At 45.9% G+C, this 21629-nt stretch overlaps 1 protein-coding gene across 6 annotated transcripts in view; it reads left to right on the top strand.

Moving 5' to 3' along the window:
- LOC139276257 (ribosomal protein S6 kinase alpha-3) overlaps positions 1-21629 on the top strand; it is a 169985-nt gene that overhangs the window by 17234 nt on the left and 131122 nt on the right. For 4 of the 6 annotated variants that reach the window (XM_070893979.1, XM_070893978.1, XM_070893976.1 and 1 more), the window contains one exon: positions 16759-16818. In XM_070893979.1, the coding sequence (XP_070750080.1) occupies positions 16789-16818 (30 nt within the window). In that variant the 5' untranslated portion in view covers positions 16759-16788. The remainder of the gene's footprint in view (positions 1-16758; positions 16819-21629) is intronic. The other 2 variants (XM_070893977.1, XM_070893975.1) reach the window with 1 other exon arrangement.

The following is a 21629-nucleotide window of genomic DNA, read 5'->3' as shown; positions in this document are numbered from 1 at the left end:
CCTCTCCTTCCCACCCCCCCCTCTCCTTCCCACCCCCCCCTCTCCTTCCCACCCCACCCCCCCCCTCTCCTTCCCACCCCCCCTCTCCTTCCCACCCCCCCCTCTCCTTCCCACCCCCCCCTCTCCTTCCCACCCCCCCCTCTCCTTCCCACCCCCCCCTCTCCTTCCCACCCCCCCCTCTCCTTCCCACCCCCCCCTCTCCTTCCCACCCCCCCCTCTCCTTCCCACCCCCCCCTCTCCTTCCCACCCCCCCCTCTCCTTCCCACCCCCCCCTCTCCTTCCCACCCCCCCCTCTCCTTCCCACCCCCCCCTCTCCTTCCCACCCCCCCCTCTCCTTCCCACCCCCCCCTCTCCTTCCCACCCCCCCCTCTCCTTCCCACCCCCCCTCTCCTTCCCACCCCCCCTCTCCTTCCCACCCCCCCCTCTCCTTCCCACCCCCCCCTCTCCTTCCCACCCCCCCCTCTCCTTCCCACCCCCCCCTCTCCTTCCCACCCCCCCCTCTCCTTCCCACCCCCCCCTCTCCTTCCCACCCCCCCCTCTCCTTCCCACCCCCCCCTCTCCTTCCCACCCCCCCTCTCCTTCCCACCCCCCCCTCTCCTTCCCACCCCCCCCTCTCCTTCCCACCCCCCCCTCTCCTTCCCACCCCCCCCTCTCCTTCCCACCCCCCCCTCTCCTTCCCACCCCCCCCTCTCCTTCCCACCCCCCCCTCTCCTTCCCACCCCCCCCTCTCCTTCCCACCCCCCCCTCTCCTTCCCACCCCCCCCTCTCCTTCCCACCCCCCCCTCTCCTTCCCACCCCCCCCTCTCCTTCCCACCCCCCCCTCTCCTTCCCACCCCCCCCTCTCCTTCCCACCCCCCCCTCTCCTTCCCACCCCCCCCTCTCCTTCCCACCCCCCCCTCTCCTTCCCACCCCCCCCTCTCCTTCCCACCCCCCCCTCTCCTTCCCACCCCCCCCTCTCCTTCCCACCCCCCCCCTCTCCTTCCCACCCCCCCCTCTCCTTCCCACCCCCCCCCTCTCCTTCCCACCCCCCCCCTCTCCTTCCCACCCCCCCCTCTCCTTCCCACCCCCCCCTCTCCTTCCCACCCCCCCCTCTCCTTCCCACCCCCCCCTCTCCTTCCCACCCCCCCCTCTCCTTCCCACCCCCCCCTCTCCTTCCCACCCCCCCCTCTCCTTCCCACCCCCCCCTCTCCTTCCCACCCCCCCCTCTCCTTCCCACCCCCCCCTCTCCTTCCCACCCCCCCCTCTCCTTCCCACCCCCCCCTCTCCTTCCCACCCCCCCCTCTCCTTCCCACCCCCCCCTCTCCTTCCCACCCCCCCCTCTCCTTCCCACCCCCCCCTCTCCTTCCCACCCCCCCCTCTCCTTCCCACCCCCCCCTCTCCTTCCCACCCCCCCCTCTCCTTCCCACCCCCCCCTCTCCTTCCCACCCCCCCCTCTCCTTCCCACCCCCCCCTCTCCTTCCCACCCCCCCCTCTCCTTCCCACCCCCCCCTCTCCTTCCCACCCCCCCTCTCCTTCCCACCCCCCCCTCTCCTTCCCACCCCCCCTCTCCTTCCCCCCCCCCCTCTCCTTCCCCCCCCCCCTCTCCTTCCCCCCCCCCCCTCTCCTTGCCTCCCCCCCCCTCTCCTTGCCTCCCCCCCCCCCTCTCCTTGCTTGCCTCCCCCCCCCCCCCTCTCCCCAAGTACACCACATCCACTGCTTCTCCCTTGTCTTGTCCACTCTTCTCGATACATCCTCAAAAAATCTTCCCCCCCCCCCTCTCCTTGCCTCCCCCCCCCCCTCTCCTTGCCTCCCCCCCCCCCCCCTCTCCTTGCCTCCCCCCCCCCCCCCCTCTCCTTGCTTGCCTCCCCCCCCCTCTCCCCAAGTACACCACATCCACTGCTTCTCCCTTGTCTTGTCCACTCTTCTCGATACATCCTCAAAAAATTCTGGAAGTTTTGGACTGATCCTGTCTCTGTTTTCCAAATGTGCAGCTGTTACGTCTTTAACAATTGATTCCAACATTTTCCCCATTGCTGATGTCAGGCTAACCGTCTATAATTCCCTGTTTTCTCTCTCCCTCCTTTTTAGCTACCCTCCAATCCATAGGAACTGATCCAGAGTCTATAGAATGTTGGAAAATGACCACCAATGCGTCCACTATTTCTAGGGCCACTTCCTTAAGTACTCTGGGATGCAGGCTATCTGCCTTCAATCCCATCAATTTCCCTAACACAATTTATTGACTAATAAGGATTTCCTTCAGTTCCTCCTCCTCGCTAGATCCTCGGTTCCCTAGTATTTCCAGAAGGTTATTTGTGTCTTCCTTAGTTAAGACAGAACCCAAGTATTTGTTCAATTGGTCTGCCATTTCTTTGTTCCCCATTATAGATTCACCTGATTCTGACTGCAAGTCTTCACTAGTTTTTTCTTCACGTATCTATAGAAGCTTTTGCAGTCAGTTCTTGTGTTACCCACAAGCGTACTCTCGTACTCTATTTTCCCCCTCCTAATTAAACCCTTTGTCCTCCTCTGCTGAATTATAAATTTCTCCCTGTCCTTAGGTTTGCTGCTTTTTCTGGCCCATTTATATGTCTCTTCCTTGGATTTAACACTATCCCTAATTTCTCTTGTTAGCCACGGTTGAGCCACCTTCCCCGTTTTATTTTTACGCCAGGCAGGGATGTACAATTGTTGAAGTTCATCCATGTGATCTTTAAATGTCTGGCATTGCCTATCCACCGTCAACCCTTTAAGTATAATTCGCCAGTCTATCCTAGCCAATTCACCTCTCATACCATCGAAGTTACCTTTCTTTAAGTTCAGGACCCTAGTCTTTGAATTATCTGTGTCACTCTCCATCTTAATGAAGAATTCTACCATATTATGCTCACTCTTCCCCAAGGGACCTCGCACAACAAGATTGCTAATTAATCCTCTCTGATTTCACAGGACCCAGTCTAGGATGGCCTGCTCTCTCGTTGGTTCCTCGACATATTGGTCTAGAAAACCATCCACTCCAGGAAATCCTCCTCCATCATATTGCTACCAGTTTGGTTAGCACAATCTATATGTAGATTAAAGTCACCCATATAACTGCTGTCCCTTTATTGCACGGATCCCTAATTTCCCATTTGATGCCATCCACAACCTCATTACCACCGTTTGGTGGTCTGTACACAACTCCCACTAGCGTTTTCTGCCCTTTGGTGTTCCGCAGCTCTACTTGTACAGATTCCACGTCATCCAAGCTAATGTCCTTCCTTACTATTGCGTTAATCTCCTCTTCAACCAGCAACACTACCCCACCTCCTTTTTCTTTCTGTCTGTCCTTCCTGAATATCGAATGCCCCTGGATGTTGAGTTCCCAGCCTTGGTAACCTTGGAGCCATGTCTCCGTAATCCCAATTACATCATATCCGTTAACAGCTATCTGTGCAGTTAATTAATCCACCTTATTCGGAATGCTCCTTGCATTGTGACACACAGCCTTCAGGGTGTTTTTTTTAAACACTCTTTGCCCTTTGAGAATTATGCTGTAATGTGGCCCTTTTTGATTTTTGCCTTTGATTTCTCTGCCCTCGACCTTTCCTTATCTCCTTTCTACCTTTTGCTTCTGCCCCCATTTTACTTCCACCTGTCTCCCTGCATAGATTCCCATCCCCCTGCCATATTAGTGTAAACCCTCCCCAACAGCGCTGGCAAACACTCCCCCAGTACCTTGGTTCCAGTCCTGCCCAGGTGCAGACCGTCCAGTTTGTACTGGTCCCATCTCCCCCAGAATCGGTTCCCCTCGTCTTTCCCCTTGTCCTTTGATCTTCCCTATTCCTTTTCTCCACAATCTCAATAATTTGAGGCATGATGTGTGATAACTAGCATGCTTGGGAGGACATGGTGACTTTGGACCTATGGTTCCCAAAGCTCACCACTGAGGTTTTTCTTGCATCATGACTGGGTCTATTGTAGACTAATGGAGATTGCTTGCTATGATTAGTCAACAAATCCATTATTGATGTATCATGTGACCACAGAAGGCAAACTAGACTGACCTTGGTCTTTTTTCATTGAGCATTTCCTATGTTCTCCTTCAATGGCCCCAAGTTTCGTTCCGAGCTGGGCGCCTGTTTTTCGCGCCGAAAACTGCGCCTAAAAAAAATGTCCGATATTCTCGAGCTCCTTGGCAGGGGGCGGAGCCTAACACTCGCGCCTATTTTCTAAGTAGCAGGGGGCGGGTACAATTTAAATTAGCCTTCGTGGTGCTGACAACCCTGCGCGTGCGCGTTGGAGCGTGCGCGCACGCGCAGTCTCACACACACATTGGCACTCGGCCATTTTTAAAAATACTGCAGAAAAAGTGAAGATTTGTTTCTTGGACCCCTGCAAAGGCTTGTAATTTAATTTTTTTTTGATATTTCTGTGTGTGAGGGAGTGCTTTTAGCAGCACTGCTGAATAAATCACCTGCTGAAATCAGTGAGTTCAGCTTTTCACTGCTAAACTTGCAGAACCAGTGCTGCATTGGTGCATGCAAAGTAAGGACTGTGTTTGGAGAAATAAGAGTGCCAATTCAACTTTGCAATAATACGTGGTGTTGACAATGCAGCACCCATTCTGCAAATTTAAATATAAAACTGTCGATGTGGCTGCCTCTCCCTGTCCAAATGGCCTCAGTCCCCCTCACAGCTCGAAGGCTGCTGCTGTATCTTCGGCTGCCGTTGAGCCACTGACGCCGCCCCTAAAGCGTGGCCGAATGGCCTCAAGCACCATAAAGAGCTGCGTGTGTCAGGTGTTGATTCTTCGGCTGCCGGCCAGCCACTGACGCCGCTGATATCTCATGGCCGAATGGCCTCGGGTCCGTCCGGTGCTGCTTCTTCGTGGCCATTGAATGAAGGCCTGCCTCAAGCACTGCAGCTCAGCTCGAAGCTTGCTGCCGCTGCCGTCGAGACACTGACGCCACACCCCTGCCTGTCTCCAACATGAAAGGCCTGCCTGAAGCACAGCAGCTCGAAGGCTGATGCTATTTCACACAGGTAGGAACATGGTTTATTTAGTCTTTTCTTTGCTTATAAATTTTTATTCAGGTTGGATTTATTTGTATAATATTTGTATAAGTATAACTAAGGATTGATTGTAGAATTTAATGACTTCCCTCCCCCCCCCCCCCCCCCACTCCGCCCCCACCTCATTCCCTACGCCTAATTTGTAACCTACGCCTGATTTTCTAAAGTGTAGACAAGGTTTTTTCGAGCGTACAAAAATCTTCACTTACTCCATTCTAAGCTAGTTTGGAGTAAGTTTTCACTCACGAAACTTTGAAATCAGGCGTAAGTGGCCGGACGCGCCCCCTTTTGGAAAAAAAAATTCTGTTCCAAAGTGAAACTGTTCTAACTGACTAGAACTGGAGCAAACTAAATGTGGAGAATTCCGATTTCTAAGATACTCCGTTCTACACCAGTTGCTCCTAAAAATTAGGAGCAAATCATGTGGAAACTTGGGGCCTTGTTTCTATCTTGCCTTCCTCTTTCTCCCTCCCTTGATGATCTTGTCATTTAATGTGGTTTTTTTTGCTTGGTTTTTTCTTAGCTATTTTTCTCCCCAGATTGAAGTCTTGTTCCCTGGTCTCAGGATGTCAGTCTGACTGTGACATACCTTGCTGCTCCCCCATTTTCTGACTCAAGTAAGGCTCCATACTTAAGTGTTCAAAAAGAAACCGGAAATGGAACATGCCAATTAGGGGCACGATGTTGCCTGTAAGCAGCACAATGTTGCCTATAAGCAGCACTGACGTAATGTGCAGGGAGTCAGCCATGTGCAAAGTCTTGAAAAAGAATTAGGGTTAAGAATGGATGTTTGGGGGAGTATAACATAAGAGCCAAGATCTGTAACATGAAATGTCAAGGGAGGAACAAGGTAAAGTAAAGGAGGAGCTATAAAGAAGTAAGTTTTGTACGTTGGGGCCTTTATGACGTGAAGAAAGATGGGATGGGGATGTGTTTGTCATGGCTTCTGGATTGTTTTTTTTCCCCTCAGGGATTTGATTGATTCAGAACAAATTTTTAATTAATTAGAATGCTTTGCATCCTATAGACACATTGGATGTGTTCTTTATGCAGAATTGAAACTGATCCATGTAACAGAAGGTTCATTTGTCATGAGTAGTGAAGCAGTTTACCCTATCTTGTTGGTTATTCAGTAGTAACTTTCAATGGCAATGACCCCTTTTGATTTGTTCTCTTACTGCTTAGTGACCTGCTCAGTCTTGTTGCCTTGCATTGTCCTGCAATTAAATTCTACTGACTTTAAAATTGCATGTATTTTGAAGTTGGTAGTTATCATATCATTCAGTACAATAAATCCTGAAATCACTGCTCATGAAGTCGCAGGTCTCATGGCAGCTTGTCGTAAACTCCTGTTGACAATTGGTAAAAAATATTAAACTAATATATAGATAGATAAAACACAGCTGTCAGTCACTCCTGAACAAAAACATTTTGGTAGGCCTTGGCAATGTCTGACAGGTAATTCTATCCTCGTTAATCCAAGAAAATCTGCCAATTATGCATCCATCCCATTAAAATGTTAACCAAATTCAGCAAACCACAGGTAATGCTCTCCAGTGTTTTCAGATTCAGCTGAGCAAGGATATGACCTCCCACTGAAAGTAGAAAATCTGCTGGTATACTTTATTCCTGAATAACAGATCAGCTGTTTCTGCCAGTTGGTTATTCAGTAAAACACTGTTTTATTCCCAGTGGAAGATCAGCTATTTCTGTCGGAGTGTTTTTCGTAGCTGATGCCTTTTTGTTAATAACACTCGCCTTATTCATTTGTGTGTCTGGTAGGGAGGAAGAAAGAAAGACTTGTATTTATATAGCGTCTTTCAGCCAATTAAATACTTTTGAAGTGTAATCGCTATTGTAATGTAGGAAGCGCAGCAAGCTCCCACAAACAACAATGTGATAATGACCAGATAATCTGTTTTAATGGCTGGTGAGTAGTTTTCCTTTTTTCCTTTATCAGTAGGTAACCGTTTAGCATTATTGTTGCCAATTAAGTTAATCTAGGGGTTAAGTCATGGCAGGAGAGCTCGGACACTGTTATGCGCCTCCTGTACTATGTGGGAAGTCAGGGATGCTTCCAGTGTCCCTGACGACGACATATGCGGGAAGTGCATCCGTCTGCAGCACCTGACAGACCGCATTGAGGCACTGTAGCTGTGGGTGGATTTACTCTGGAGCATCCACGATGCAGAGCATGATGTGAATAGCACGTTTAGCGAGTTGGTCTTTGTGCAGGTTAAAGGTACAGAACCAGATAGGGAATGGGAAGAGCAGTGCAAGGAAGGTAGTGCAAGGATCCCCTGAGGTCATCCCCTGCAAAACAGATACACCGCTTTGGGTACTGTTGAGGGGGATGACTCATCAGGGGAGAGCAGCAGCAGCCAAGTTCATGGCACCGTGGGTGGCTCTGCTGCACAGGAGGGCAGGAAAAAGAGTGGGAGAGCTATAGTGATCGGGGCTTCGATTGTAAGGGGAATAGATAGGCGTTTCTGCAGCCGCAAACAAGACTCCAGGATGGTGGGTGCAGGGCATTCTGAAAAGGGAGGGTGAACAGCCAGTTGTCGTGGTACATATAGGTACCAACGATATAGGTTTAAAAAAAACAGGATGAGGTCCTACGAGACAAATTTAGGGAGCTAGGAGCTAAATTTAAAAAGTAGGACCTCAAAAGTAGTAATCTCAGGATTGCTACCAGTGCCATGTGCTAGTCAGAGTAGGAATCGCAGGATAGCTCAAATGAATATGTGGCTTGAGGAGTGGTGCAGAAGGGAGGGATTCAAATTCCTGGGGCATTGGAACCGGTTCTGGGGGAGGTGGAACCAGTACAAACTGGGCGGTCTGCACCTGGGCAGGACCGGAACCAATGTCCTGGGGGGGGGGAGTGTTTGCTCGTGCTGTTGGGGAGGAGTTAAACTAATATGGCAGGGGGGATGGGAACCTATGCAGGGAGACAGAGGGAAATAAAATGGAGGCAGAAGCAAAAGATAGAAAGGAGAATAGTAAAAGTGGAGGGCAGTGAAACCCAAGGCCAAAAACAAAAAGGGCCACATTACAGCAAAATCCTGAAGGGGCAAGTGTGTTAAAAAGACAAGCCTGAAGGCTCTGTGCCTCAATGCGAGGAGTATTCGGAATAAGGTGGACAAATTAACTGCGCAAATAGCAGTTAACGGATATGATGTAATTGGCATCACGGAGACATGGCTCCAGGATGACCAAGGCTGGGAACTCAACATCCAGGGGTATTCAACATTTAGGAAGGATAGACAGAAAGGAATAGGAGGTGGGGTGGCATTGCTGGTTGAAGAGGAAATTAATGCAACAGTAAGGAAGGACATTAGCTTGGATGATGAATCGGTATGGGTGGAGCTGCAGAATTCCAAAGGGCAGAAAATGCTAGTGGGAGTTGTTTACAGACCACCAAACAGTAGTAGTGAGGTTGGGGACAGCATCAAACAAGAAATAAAGGATGCGTGCAATAAAGGTACAGCAGTTATCATGGGCGACTGTAATCTACATATTGATTGGGCTAACCAAACTGGTAGCAATGCGATGGAGGAAGATTTCCTGGAGTGTATTAGGGATGCTTTTCTTGACCAATATGTCGGAACCAACTAGAGAGCTGGCCATCCAAGACTGGGTGATGTGTAATGAGAAGGGACTAATTAGCAATCTTGTTGTGCGAGGCCCCTTGGGGAAGAGTGACCATAATATGGTAGAATTCTTTATTAAGATGGAGAGTGACAGTTAATTCAGAAACTAGGGTCCTGAACTTAAGGAAAGGTAACTTTGACGGTATGAGGCGTGAATTGGCTGGAATAGATTGGCAAATGATACTTAAAGGGTTGACGGTGGATAGGCAATGGCAAACATTTAAAGATCACATGGATGAACTTCAACAATCGTACTTCCCTGTCTGGAGTAAAAATAAAACGGGGAAGGTGGCTCAACTGTGGCTAACAAGCGAAATTAAGGATAGTGTTAAATCCAAGGAAGAGGCATATAAATTGGTGAGAAAAAGCAGCAAACCTGAGGACTGGGAGAAATTTAGAATTCGGCAGAGGAGGACAAAGGGTTTAATTAAGAGGGGGAAAACAGTATGAGAGGAAGCTTGCCGGGAACATAAAAACTGACTGCAAAAGCTTCTATAGATATGTGAAGAGAAAAAGATTAGTGAAGACAAATGTAGGTCCCTTGCAGTCTGATTCAGGTGAATTTATAATGGGGAACAAAGAAATGGCAGACCAATTGAACAAATACTTTGGTTCTGTCTTCACGAAGGAAGACACAAGTAACCTTCCGGAGGTACTAGGGGACTGAGGGTCTAGTGAGAAGGAGGAACTGAAGGATATCCTTATTAGGTGGGAACTTGTGTTGGGGAAATTGATGGGATTGAAGGCTGATAAATCCCTGGAGCTTGATAGTCTGCATCCCAGAGTACTTAAGGAAGTGGCCCTAGAAATAGTGGATGCATTGGTGATCATTTTCCAACAGTCTATTGAATCTGGATCAGTTCCTGTGGACTGGAGGGTAGCTAATGTAACACCACTTTTTAAAAAAAGAAAGGAGGGAGAGAGAAAACGGGTAATTATCGACCGGTTAGCCTGACATCAGTAGTGGGGAAAATGTTGGAATCAATCATTAAGGATGAAACAGCAGCGCATTTGGAAAGCAGTAACAGGATCGGTCCAAGTCAGCATGGATTTGTGAAAGGGAAATCATGCTTGACGAATCTTCTGGAGTTTTTTGAGGATGTAACTAGCAGAGTGGACAAGGGAGAACCAGTGGATGTGGTGTATTTGGACTTTCAAAAGGCTTTTGCCAAGGTCACACACAAGAGATTGGTGTGCAAAATCAAAGCACATGGTATTGGGGGTAATGTACTGACGTGGATAGAGAACTGTTTAGCAGATAGGCAGAGAGTCGGGATAAACGGGTCCTTTTCAGAATGGCAGGCAATGACTAGTGGAGTGCCGCAGGGCTCAATGCTGGGACCCCAGCTCTTTACAATGTACATTAACGATTTAGATGAAGGAATTGAGTGTAATATCTCCAAATTTGCAGATGACACTAAGCTGGGTGGCGGTGTGAGCTGTGAGGAGGACGCAAAGAGGCTGCAGGGTGACTTGGACAGGTTAGGCAGTGGGCAAATGCATGGCAGATGCAGTATAATGTGGATAAATGTGAGGTTATCCACTTTGTGGGCAAAAACACAAAGGCAGAATATTATCTGAATGGTGGCAGATTAGAAAAAGGGGAGGTGCAATGAGACCTGGGTGTCATGGTTCATCAGTCGTTGAAAGTTGGCATGCAGGTACAGCAGGCGGTGAAGAAGGCCTACATAGCTAGGGGATTTGAGTGTCGGAGCAGGGAGGTCTTACTGCAGTTGTACAGGGCCTTAGTGAGGCCTCACCTGGAATATTGTATTCAGTTTTGGTCTCTTAATCTTAGGAAGGATGTTCTTGCTATTGCAGTGAAGGTTCACCAGATTGATTCCAGGGATGGCTGGACTGACATATGAGGAGAGACTGGATCAACTGGGCCTTTATACACTGGAGTTTAGAAGGATGAGAGGGGATCTCAATAGAAACGTATAAGATTCTCATGGGACTGGACAAGTTAGATGCAGGAAGAATGTTCCCGATGTTGGGGAAGTCCAGAACCAGGGGACGCAGTCTTAGGATAAGGGATAGGCCATTTAGGACTGAGATGAGGAGAAACTTCTTCACTCAGAGAGTTGTTAACCTGTGCAATTCCCTGCCGCAGAGAGTTGTTGATGCCAGTTCATTGGATATATTCAAGAGGGAGTTAGATATGGCTCTTATGGTGAAGGGGATCAAGGGGTATGGAGAGAAAGCAGGAAAGGGGTACTGAAGGAATGATCAGCCATGATCTTATTGAATGGCGGTGCAGGCTCGAAGGGCCGAATGGCCTACTCCTGCACCTATTTTTCTATGTTTCTATAAGATATGGAATCAAGCAAGGGCTGTCCCTTTTGAGCTGGACAACAGAGGACAGGTATTACAGGAGAATAGCATGGTTTTCTGTATGAGATGTTGCAGAGCAGTTAATGTACTACAGTTGTAGTTGGAAAATGTTATACATGGCTTTGTTTAAGATTGTTTGGGTGCTGTGGGAGCGGCAGTGGGATGGACTGAAGAGAAGGGAGAAAAAAAGCCTTTTGCATTCTAAAAAAAATCTCTTTTTTTTCTTTAGTCCATCCCTCAGGCCCTCCTACTGTACCAAAGTCATGCAGGGCATTCTCTGTGGCTATAACTGTAGTGCATTTTGTCCCTCTTAGTGCTGACCTGACTGCCACTTGCCCATTGGAGAGTGTGGTTTTCTTGCACATTTACTGGTGTGGGCACCTGGTCCCAACTTTGGAAATGACCTTCTGGGGCAGCATCAACATTAAGAGTTGGTGGCTGGAGGTCTTCCCCTCTCCTGACCCACCGAACTTCTGGTGGTGGATCAGGAACACAAGACTTTTGTCCCCCGAGTCTTTGGATGGGGTCCTGATGGTGAGATTCTTTAATTTTTTCGTGTTGTTACAACATACTTGTGATTTAGGGGTCCTCGTTTCAGGTCCAGATAAGGAGGTATTTTTTTATTGTAGCACATGAGGGTTTCTCCATAACTTGTCTGATGCTTTAGTCATTCACCTGTGTAGTTTGTGTACCCAAAGTTATGCCATTCAATAATGTAATGTTAACTCTTCGGTAATTTTTAAAACAAATTTCTCCACCCTTTCTACTTGTATCCTCATGGTCTTGTTGAGCCTTGTGTGAATGGTGAGCAACTCTGTCCTTCAGCAGAGTTGCTTTCAACCAGCTGCTGAGAATGACTGATTGAGCAGCTTTGCTGAAGGACCAAGTTGGTAGAAGGCCCATGTTTTTCCCTCTTCTATGAAGAATTGCTTGGCTTCTACTTGATCTTTCCCTCTGCAGCACAGTTTAGTTTGGCAGCTCAATGAGAGGAGAGGAGAGGAGGGAAGGGAATGAAGTCTATTGTCCCACCACTCCACGGGGAGGAAGCTGACTCAGGATCTTTTATTAGCACAATAAAGGCAGATTCCTGTTGGTTATGAAAGTGCTTTAGACATTATTGTCAGCTCTGCCTGTTTGTTTTGTGCAGTCTGTTAAGTCCATCACAGATTCCTCTCATTTCACTACAACATGTTTTGCTGGGGCTGTAAACCAATGACACAGAACCGTCCAGTGGAGATGTTAGTCTGTTAGGTGCGAGCTTCAGGATCTTCTGACCAAAACCTTTCTCCACGGTGCTTGGGTTTAGAAACATAGGAACAGGAGTAAACTATTCAGCCCCTTGACCCTGTTCCACCATTCAGTTAGATCATGCATGATCTGCACCTCGACTCCATTTACCTACCTTTGTGTCATATCCCTTGATGCTCTTTCCCAACAAAAATCAATCTGTCTCTATCATGAAAATTTCAATTAACCCAGCATCCGCAGCCTTTTGGAGGAACAAGTTCCAGATTTCCACTAACTTTTGTGTGGAAAAAGTGCTTCCTGATTTCATTCCTAAATGGCCTAGCTCTAATTTTAAGATTATGTCCCCTTTTCTGGATACCTCGCCAGAGGAAATCATTTTTCTGTATCTACCCTATCAAATCCCTTAATCATTTTAAATACCTCAATTAGAACACCCCTCAACATTTTTGAAGCTCCAAGCCCATTGTTCTGGCTGTGTGCTAGTTTTCAACGTGCTGACACTGAACTAAAAATCTCCAAGAAAAATGGGAGTAATGCATGATTAGATGTTACATAGAAATACAACCACAGTTCAGTGGTTTTAAAGCCATTGTTTATTCTGGACTACCTTCTTTCTAGTTTATTGGGTCAACTGAAAAATAACTGGTTTAAAAGGCAGGTCCTTGTCCTAGGAAACACTGCCGTTTGCATTATCACGCATTCTAAACCACATTCTCCCTCCTCGCATTAACATAGGACATGGCACCAAAACAGGCCATTCGGCCCAACCAGTCCATACCGGTGTCTATGCTCCACTCAAGCCTCCTCCTGTCTTTCCTCATCTAACTCTTATCAGCATAATCCTCTATTCCCTGCTCCCTATATGCTTATCTAGCCTCCCCTTAAATGCATCTATACTATTCACTTCACCTGATACCTGTGGTGGCAAGTTCCACACTCTCACCATACTCTCGGTAAAGAAGTTCCTTCTGAATTCCCTATTTGATTTCTTGATGACTATCTTGTATTGATAGCCTTGCTGTTCCCCACAGTGGAAAAATTCTATCTACTCTATCAATACCGTTCATAATTTTAAAGACCTCTGTTGGGTCTCCCCCAAGCCTTCCCTTTTCAAGAGAAAAGAGACCCAGCCTGTTCATCCTTTCCTGATGGGTATACTCTTACATTTCTCGGATCATCCTTGCAAATCTTTTTTGCACCCTCTCCAGTGCCCTTATATCCTTTTTATAATATGGCAACCAGAATTGTACGCAGTATTCCAAGTGTGGTCTAACCATAGTTCGATATAAGTTTAGCATAACTTCTCTACCTTTCTATTCAATTCCTCTAGAAATAAACCCTAATTTGCTTTTTTAATGGCCTTATTAACCTGTGTAGCTACTTTGTGATTTGTGTATTTGTACTCTGAGATCCCGTTGCTCTTCTACCCCATTTAGATTTGTATTTTCCAAGCAATATGTGACCTCATTTTTTTTGTATCAAAATGTAATACAGGTACCTCACGTGTTGAATTTCTTTTGCCAATTATATGCTCTTCAAGTTTATTAATGTCTTGTAATTTGTTGCAGTCCTCCTCAGTAATGACTCTCTTCCCTGCCCCCCAAAAAATTTGGTGTCATCTGCAAATTTAGAAATTGTGTTTTTGATTCCAGTGTATAAATCATTGATATAAATTGTGAATAACAGTGGTCCCAGTTCTGATCCTTGTGGAACGCCACTTCCCATCCTCTGTCACTCTGAATAGCAACCCTTTACCCTTACTCTCTGCTTTTTGTCTTGAGGCCAGCTAGTTATCCATTCTGCTACTTGTCCCCTGACTCCCCATGCTCTGACCTTATTCATTAGTCTATTATTGTGGTACCTTATCGAAGACTTTTGAAAACCTAGATAAATTACATATATTGCATTACCTTTGTCTACTTTCTGTTACCTCTTCAAAAATTTCAATGAGGTCAAGCAAGACTTTCCCTTTTTGAAATTTATGCTCCAGGGTCTTATTCCTGTTAAGATGGTTGTAGTGCATTTACACGGTTTTGCTTTTCACAGAAGTTCTCATGGCCACAAAGTTTCTTTTAACTGAAAGGGCCCCAGTTCATCTCTGATTATATACTTTTCCAGCATTGAGGTCTAGTCCGTAAAGAAAATGGATAATGAGTCATACCAGTTGGTAGACTTGCTCAGTAGGAGACTAATCCAGGCACAAGTGGATCTAAACTAGGATCCACCTAACCAATATCTGAGGGGCAAAAAGATTATTGTGGTCATATGACAGTTTACTTGGAATTTTTTTTGATCTTGGAAATTTTATGCACTGTACTATCTCTTGACAATATTCCCTCTGATTACCATAGTTTCAGTACAGATCAGGGGATACTATAGATTAATAATCAAAATTTCAGTGAATCATTGTCAACAAATAAAATACTTTTCTTGTAATATACCTTGAAAGTGAAAAATACCCAGCAGTGCAATTATAATTCCTGTCCTTCTAGACTTTGTGTTTGGAAAGAGTTACCCCAGACAAAATCTGAAAAAGGACATGGACAGGCTAAGTGAGTGGGCAAAAATTTGGCAGATGGAGTATAATGTTGGAAAGTGTGAGGTCATGCACTTTGGCAGAAAAATCAAAGAGCAAGTTATTATTTAAATATATAAAGATTGCAAGTGTTGCAGTACAGCGGGACCTGGGGGGTACTTGCGCATGAAACACAAAAGGTTAGTATGCAGCTACAGCAAGTGATCAAGAAGGCCAATGGAATCTCGGCCTTTATTGCAATGGTGATGGAGTATAAAAGCAGGTCAGTCTTGCTACAGTTATACAGGGTATTGGTGAGGCCACACCTGGAATACTGCGTGCAGTTTTGGTTTCCATATTTCCGAAAGGGTATACTTGCTTTGGAGGCAGTTCAGAGAAGGTTCACTAGGTTGATTCCAGAGATGAGGGGGTTGACTTATGAGGAAAGGTTGAGTAGGTTGGGCCTCTACTCACTAGAATTCAGAAGAAAGAGAGGTGATCTTATCGAAACGTATAAGATTGAGGGGGCTTGACAAGGTGGATAGAGAGAGAATGTTTCCACTGATGGGGGAGACTAGAACTAGGGGGCATAATCTTAGAATAAGGGGCCGCCCATTTAAAACGGAAGTGAAGAGAAATTTATTTTCTCGGGAGGGTTGTGGATCTGTGGAAGCTGGGACATTGAATAAATTTAAGCCAGAGATAGACCGTTTCTTAACCGGCAAGGGAATAAGGGGTTATGGGGAGCGGGCAGAAAAGTGGACCTGTGTCCATGATCAGATCAGCCAAGATCATATTAAATGGCGGAGCAGGTTCGAGGGGCAGTATGGCCTACTCCTGCTCCTATTTCTTATATTCTTATATGCCAGAGTGAAGTAGGTTGGTTACACATCTGGTTCTAGTGGGAGTAATTTGAGGTAATGAATTAAAGGTATTGCTCACAATGCACGTTGACACGACATTAAAGGGTATTGGCTTGTGTGCTATTTTGTCCATAATTTATTTTTAAAAAGACTTGCATTTATAAAGTGCCTTTCACAACATCTATGTCCGAAAGCACTTTTGCAGCCAGTAAAGTACTTTTGAAGTGTAGTCACTGTTTTAATGTAGGAAACGCGGCAGCCAATTTGCACAGAGCAGAGTCCCACAAACAAGAATGTGATAATGGTCAGATAATCTGTTTTAGGTGTTGGTTGAGGAATAAATATTGGCCAGGACACACATTATTAGAACCGATACAGTAAACTAGCCTAGTGACTGCACTAATACTCCCATTCCCCTGGGATAATGTAATAGTCTTGTTCAAGTCTGTGTCCGTATCAGAAATGGAAAAGCTTTGGTTAGTCTTGGACTGAGAATTTTGCTGTTGAATGGAGCTGCATATGTTGAACATGAAGATCAGTCCGAAATTTCATGTCCTCTATATACTTATACAGCTGTAAACTGGAGGAGTTTGTCTGATTCAGGGATTGAAATTGTGATGCCTTATGAGTCATGTCCTCAAATTCCTTCAATAGTTTGAGACATTATTGTGGTCTAGGTTACTCATGGTGAATGGTGTATAACAAATGGAGAGTGGATTATTTGTCTTCAAATGCAATACATTCTTGTCCTCAATTCTAGGTCAATTTCTAGTATATTTGAACGTGACTTAAACATGGAACTTCAATTAACTTTTAAATCAATCTTCAAAAGGTTGTTTGCATTGGATGTTAGCAATTTTTGGTTTCCTGATTTTAAAAAAAATTACTATGAAAGTTCATGTCCTTATGGCTAAATAGTGGAATCAAATCTCTGCTAAATAAAGCTCTTCACATTTAGTCTGTTCTTTCTGTGAAGATTACCTCGCAGCAGGAGCAGATTGGTAAGGTTCAATAGGACTTTCTTTTGGTAGAAAATTCTGACTAAATTCAAAAGTTATTTGCAGGTGGTATAAAAAAAATTGCATGACTGTCTGTATTTCTTTTAATTTTGCAGCAGGATGCACAACAATTGGTGGATGAGCCCATGTCTGAAGATGAGGCTGTTCTTCAACCTGTAAGTCAGTGTTTTAAAATGTCATGACTTGGTATATCTATCTTCAAATTTATTGAGAATTGTAATTGTCATCAACATAAATTTATGGAAAGAAGTGCCAATTGTTCACTCTTCATTGCTGCGATGAACATGTAAATCTGTAGTTCTTAAAAAGCTTCATCAGTTACTAAACTTGCTGAGCCAGTGAGTAGCTAAGCCACATATAGGTTAGTCTCCGGTTTGAACCTTGGTTTAGCTGAGTTAGCTGATCTCTGCATAGTTTTAGGGAGAGGACAAATATCAACCAACGCTCCTGTTCCTGATTGTTCCCCAACAGCTGATGGGATAAAAACAAGAAATGTTGGAAATATTCAAATCAGACAGCATCTGTGAAGAGAGAAACAGAATTAATGTTTCACGTCGATGATCTTTTGTCAGAACTGGAAAATAAAAGGTCTGATGGGGTGGAAGGCAGGGCAGACCTTTCCTTTTGTTCTTTGTTCCCATCCCCCCACCTTTCCCTGCCCCTGAACTTGCTTGAAACCTGTTACAGCTACATCATTTTCCAGTTCTGATGAAAGGTCAGAAATGTTAAATCTGTTTCTCTCGCCACAGATGCTGCCTGATCTGAGTATTTCCAACATTTTTTGTTTGTTTCAGATTTTCAGCATCTGCGGTATTTTGCTTTTGTACCAATGATGAGTGTGCATGTGTGAATCATCTGGTGAGGACAGGACTGGCTTTGACTGTAAGCCCCCCCCCCCTGTGATTGGATAGCTTGCTGTACTCACTATAAAGCTCACACAAAGGAGCATATTCAATACTAATTCTCTAACCTGCACATTTGTCTACTGAGGCTGCTCTTGAGCTCATCCTCACTAAATTTGCCATGTTTACTGGTTATTTGGGTAGGTCATATACCAGAAGGTGTTTAGCAGCTGATGCCTTCGGGAGAAGGTAAAATTGATAACTTTTTTAAAGTTACTTTGGATAAAATTCTGGACTTGGAATGAACTCCAGTGTTTTGTCAACATAGTTTTCCCATTTCTCCTCATATCCTATGGCAGAACTTCTCATTCTCTTCTGGTCAAGGATCATGACTCCAAGTAATGACTTACACTGGCTGCTTTTTGTTGCCATATTTTTGATGAATTGTAATGGTGGGTGTCATTCAACGTGTGCATCACTGTCTGGCATTGTAAGCACGGGATTTTCAACAATGGGAGCTATTTAAGTATCTTGCAGTCATTAAGTAACAGAGTTGAATGTTCTGATACCTACAGATGTGCTTCAGCCAGTACTCTGTCCAAAATCATTTGGAAGGAATTCAGCTGTGCTGTTTGTGCCTAACCTATACTGAACTTTTTCGATGCTGTTTGACGAGAAGGTCCTAATTTGTAATCTAAGTCAATCTGGTTCATTTTCTTAATTCACGATACTAACAAATGTCACTTGCCTGGGGGCTGAGTAGGTTGCAGCATGGAGCTTATGTTGCTTAGATCAAATCAGAGTTTCTTGACACATCACCTTTTATACCTTCTATCACTAACTCTCATGTCCATTCCATAGTTTGCTCTAACTGCAAATTATATTTGTTCCTCTGGCTTTACATGACTATATTGCATAAATATATACATAAAAAGATGTCTGTCGTTCTGTCTCGATCTCAAAGTCAGTCTGCTACTCTCTACAATTGTAATAGACATGAGCATAGACTGAGTTCAATTTTCCCCGTGCCATTTTTTGGCGTATTGTCAGAGTTACGCCCTTTTTATTGGCCCCAACTACTCCAAAAAAAAATAAGTAGCAAGTTTCCCCATTCTACTTTTTGAAATTGGTGCAGCGCAGCCTGTCCTGAAGCTTCAGGGGGTGGAGCCTAATGCCTGCACCGAAAAAACGATCCACCCACCCCCCCCCCTTCTGCGCATGCGTGAAAAAAAGACGTTTTTGACGTGATTGCTATGGGCGCGCATGCCCAGTACAGTTCTCAGTCTGCCATTGGCCATTTTTAAAGAGCCAGTTGTGTGTGAGAAATTGAATTCTCATTGGAAAAATCGGAGCTGCAATACAAGATGCAATGCGGCTCAAGGACCAAGAATTTCTTACAGGATGAAGTGGAGACACAGGTTACTGTAATTGAGGCCAAATGGCACGAGCTGGATACCAGCAGAGGTCACTAGTTTCACCAAAAGAAATGAAGAAACGCTGGAACCAACTTGCAGAAGATTACTGTGCAATGGTGACCACCTCGAGGTCTGGAGGCCAGTGCAAAAAGAAATAGCAGGACCTTGGTCAAGTAGTAAGTGTAAGTAATATTTTCATTTATTCACTGGCATTGCAATTGTAAATGTGACCATCTGAAAGCAACCACCACTGCACAAGCTGGGCCCACACTCGAGGGAGAGGGTAAGTCCTGCAAATCCCACAGTCTGCCTCTCCTAAATGTTAAGTACTGCGCGGGCTAGCCATGCTAAAGTTCATGGGGATGTCTCCATCAGCAACGCTTCAGTTGATGCAATGTGCTATCATTCATCATAGTCCTTCAAATGAGCCTGCTGCTTGCACTGTGTGCCTATTCATGCCATCCTGCCCCCTCTACTACTAACCATTTGTCTGTTCTGTTAATATTTTGCAGAACTTGAGGCCAACCCTGACGATGCAGAAGAAGATTCTGACGCGGACAAGCCTGAAGAAGAGAACATCTTCCAATCCCACCCCCAGACCATGGGGGGTGAGGAGGAAGGGGAGGTGATGGATGAAGCCCCACTATTACACTCCCTTTGGAGGAGGTGCAGGTGCTGCCATTAAGGTGCCAGCCCCTTTCCTGAGTGGTATAAGTGTTGCTGGGACATTCCCTGGTTTCCCACAGTCAGAAGCTGCAGGTCCCAGTGGGATGCAGCGAGCCACACCCAGGGTGAGGAGTGGAAGGAGAGCTCAACAGCACTCTCCTGAGGTGCAGGATCTAACAGATGTGGTTCAGATGATGGCAATGAATGGAGAGTATTGACCATACGCGACCACTCCTGAACACCATCAGTGGGGTGGGTGATGAGGTGTCGGGAGAAGTAACGACACTCTCTCGAGAAATGGGAATACTGTCCGTGCACATGAGGGAGGGAATGTTGCAGGTAGTTGACACACTGTTGCTCAACATGAGGGAGGGCATGTCACAGGTAGCTGAGACACTCGGCGAGCATGAGGGAGGGAATTTCGGAGTTAGCTGCTGCAATAAGGGAGCACGCCCAGACCCTGTGCCCATTGACAGAATCAACTGCCACTCCCACTCCAATCACCAGACCAGCTTCTGAAGAGGCCCAAGCTGGGCCTGCCACATTACTGCCTGTCACCTCCCCGCCCCCCCCCCCCCACACAATCAAGAAGTGCGCATTACCTGAGATGTTCAAAAGAATACGCTTGGTACCAACCTGAGAAACACTGCGCCACCGCCTGCGTGCAGGGGTGCAGTCAACATGACCAAGCGCAGTGGGTGGTCTTGGAATAAGGTGGAGGAGAGATGGGTGCAGCCTTTCTTTGCTGTTATTATTATTACTGTTGTAACTGTTAAACTTGTAAATTTACATAACTTAAAAACTTGAGTTTGTAAGTGATCTCAACTGAAAACTTTAAAGTTTGATACAAGAATATTTTTATTTAAGTACAAACAAATGTTTGTTAAACTTGAATAAAATATCAGTTAAATTATAACTGAATAATTTCCACTTTGTTCCATTATTAACAACTTTTTGAAGTAAACAAGAATCATTTTCATTATTTGTTCCATCAACACAATATTATGCAACGGGTCCAAACAGTAAACATGGTCCATGTGGAATAGTTGCCGCTGAGCCTTCAGGCAGCAAAGTGTTCACGGATGAGCTGCTGGCATAAGGCTCGAGCAATCGTTAAAGGGTACACCACTGCCTGCCCTCGGACGTTGTGCTCCTGGTTCAGGTAATTGCATGGCTTCCTCATCCTCCTCCTCATCATCTACATCTTCCTCATCATCAGCCACTCTCAACCTCAGGTTGGTCTTCTACTATCAGCTGCTGCTGCCTCATGATGGCTAAGGCATGCAGCACACAACAGTGAACTGACCGACAATCTCGGGATTATTGTAAGTAGCCTCTGGAATGGTACAGTCATCGGCAAAGCTGTTTCAAGATGCCAATGGTCTCCTCTATTATGCTGCACGTCACAATGTGCGACATGTTGTATTCCCGGTCAGTTTCCGTCCGGTTACGCGTAGGGGCGTCATGAGCCAAGTGACGAGGCAGTGCCCTTTGTCTCCCAGTTGCCAGCTCTGCCCTTCTGGCTGCTGCTGAAACATGCCAGGTATAGCACTCTCGTGTAGGATGAACGCATCATAGGTGCTTCCAGAGTATCTTGCATCAACTGACATGATATGATGCATATTGTCACACACGAGTTGCACATTAACGGAATGGAGTCTTTTCTGTTCCTGTACATCTCTGAATCCTCCACGATGCAAGGCGATGTGGGTACAATCAATGCAGCCCTGTACCTTTGGGAAGCCAGCAATTCTGGAGAAGCCCACAGCCTTGTCACACATTGCCTGGGCGATCCTGGGGAACTTTATGTCGTCATTCCTCCGGGCATATAGTGCAGCAGTCACCTGCTGAATGCAGATATGTGTTGCATATTGAGAAATGGCGCACACATCTCCCCAGTTGTGGCGTGGAATGATCCAGCTGCATAGAATGACAGTACAACTGTAACCTTCACTTCAACTGTCAAAGCAGTCCTCCTGACGCTTCTAGGTTGCATGTCTGCTTTTGCTAACTCTCGGATCTCAGTTACAATTTCTTTGCGGA

The sequence above is a fragment of the Pristiophorus japonicus genome, chromosome 11, assembly GCF_044704955.1.
Source record: "Pristiophorus japonicus isolate sPriJap1 chromosome 11, sPriJap1.hap1, whole genome shotgun sequence".
Lineage (NCBI taxonomy): Eukaryota > Metazoa > Chordata > Chondrichthyes > Pristiophoridae > Pristiophorus > Pristiophorus japonicus.
Note: the sequence above shows the minus strand (reverse complement) of the source record. Positions and strands in the feature narration are given on the sequence as shown.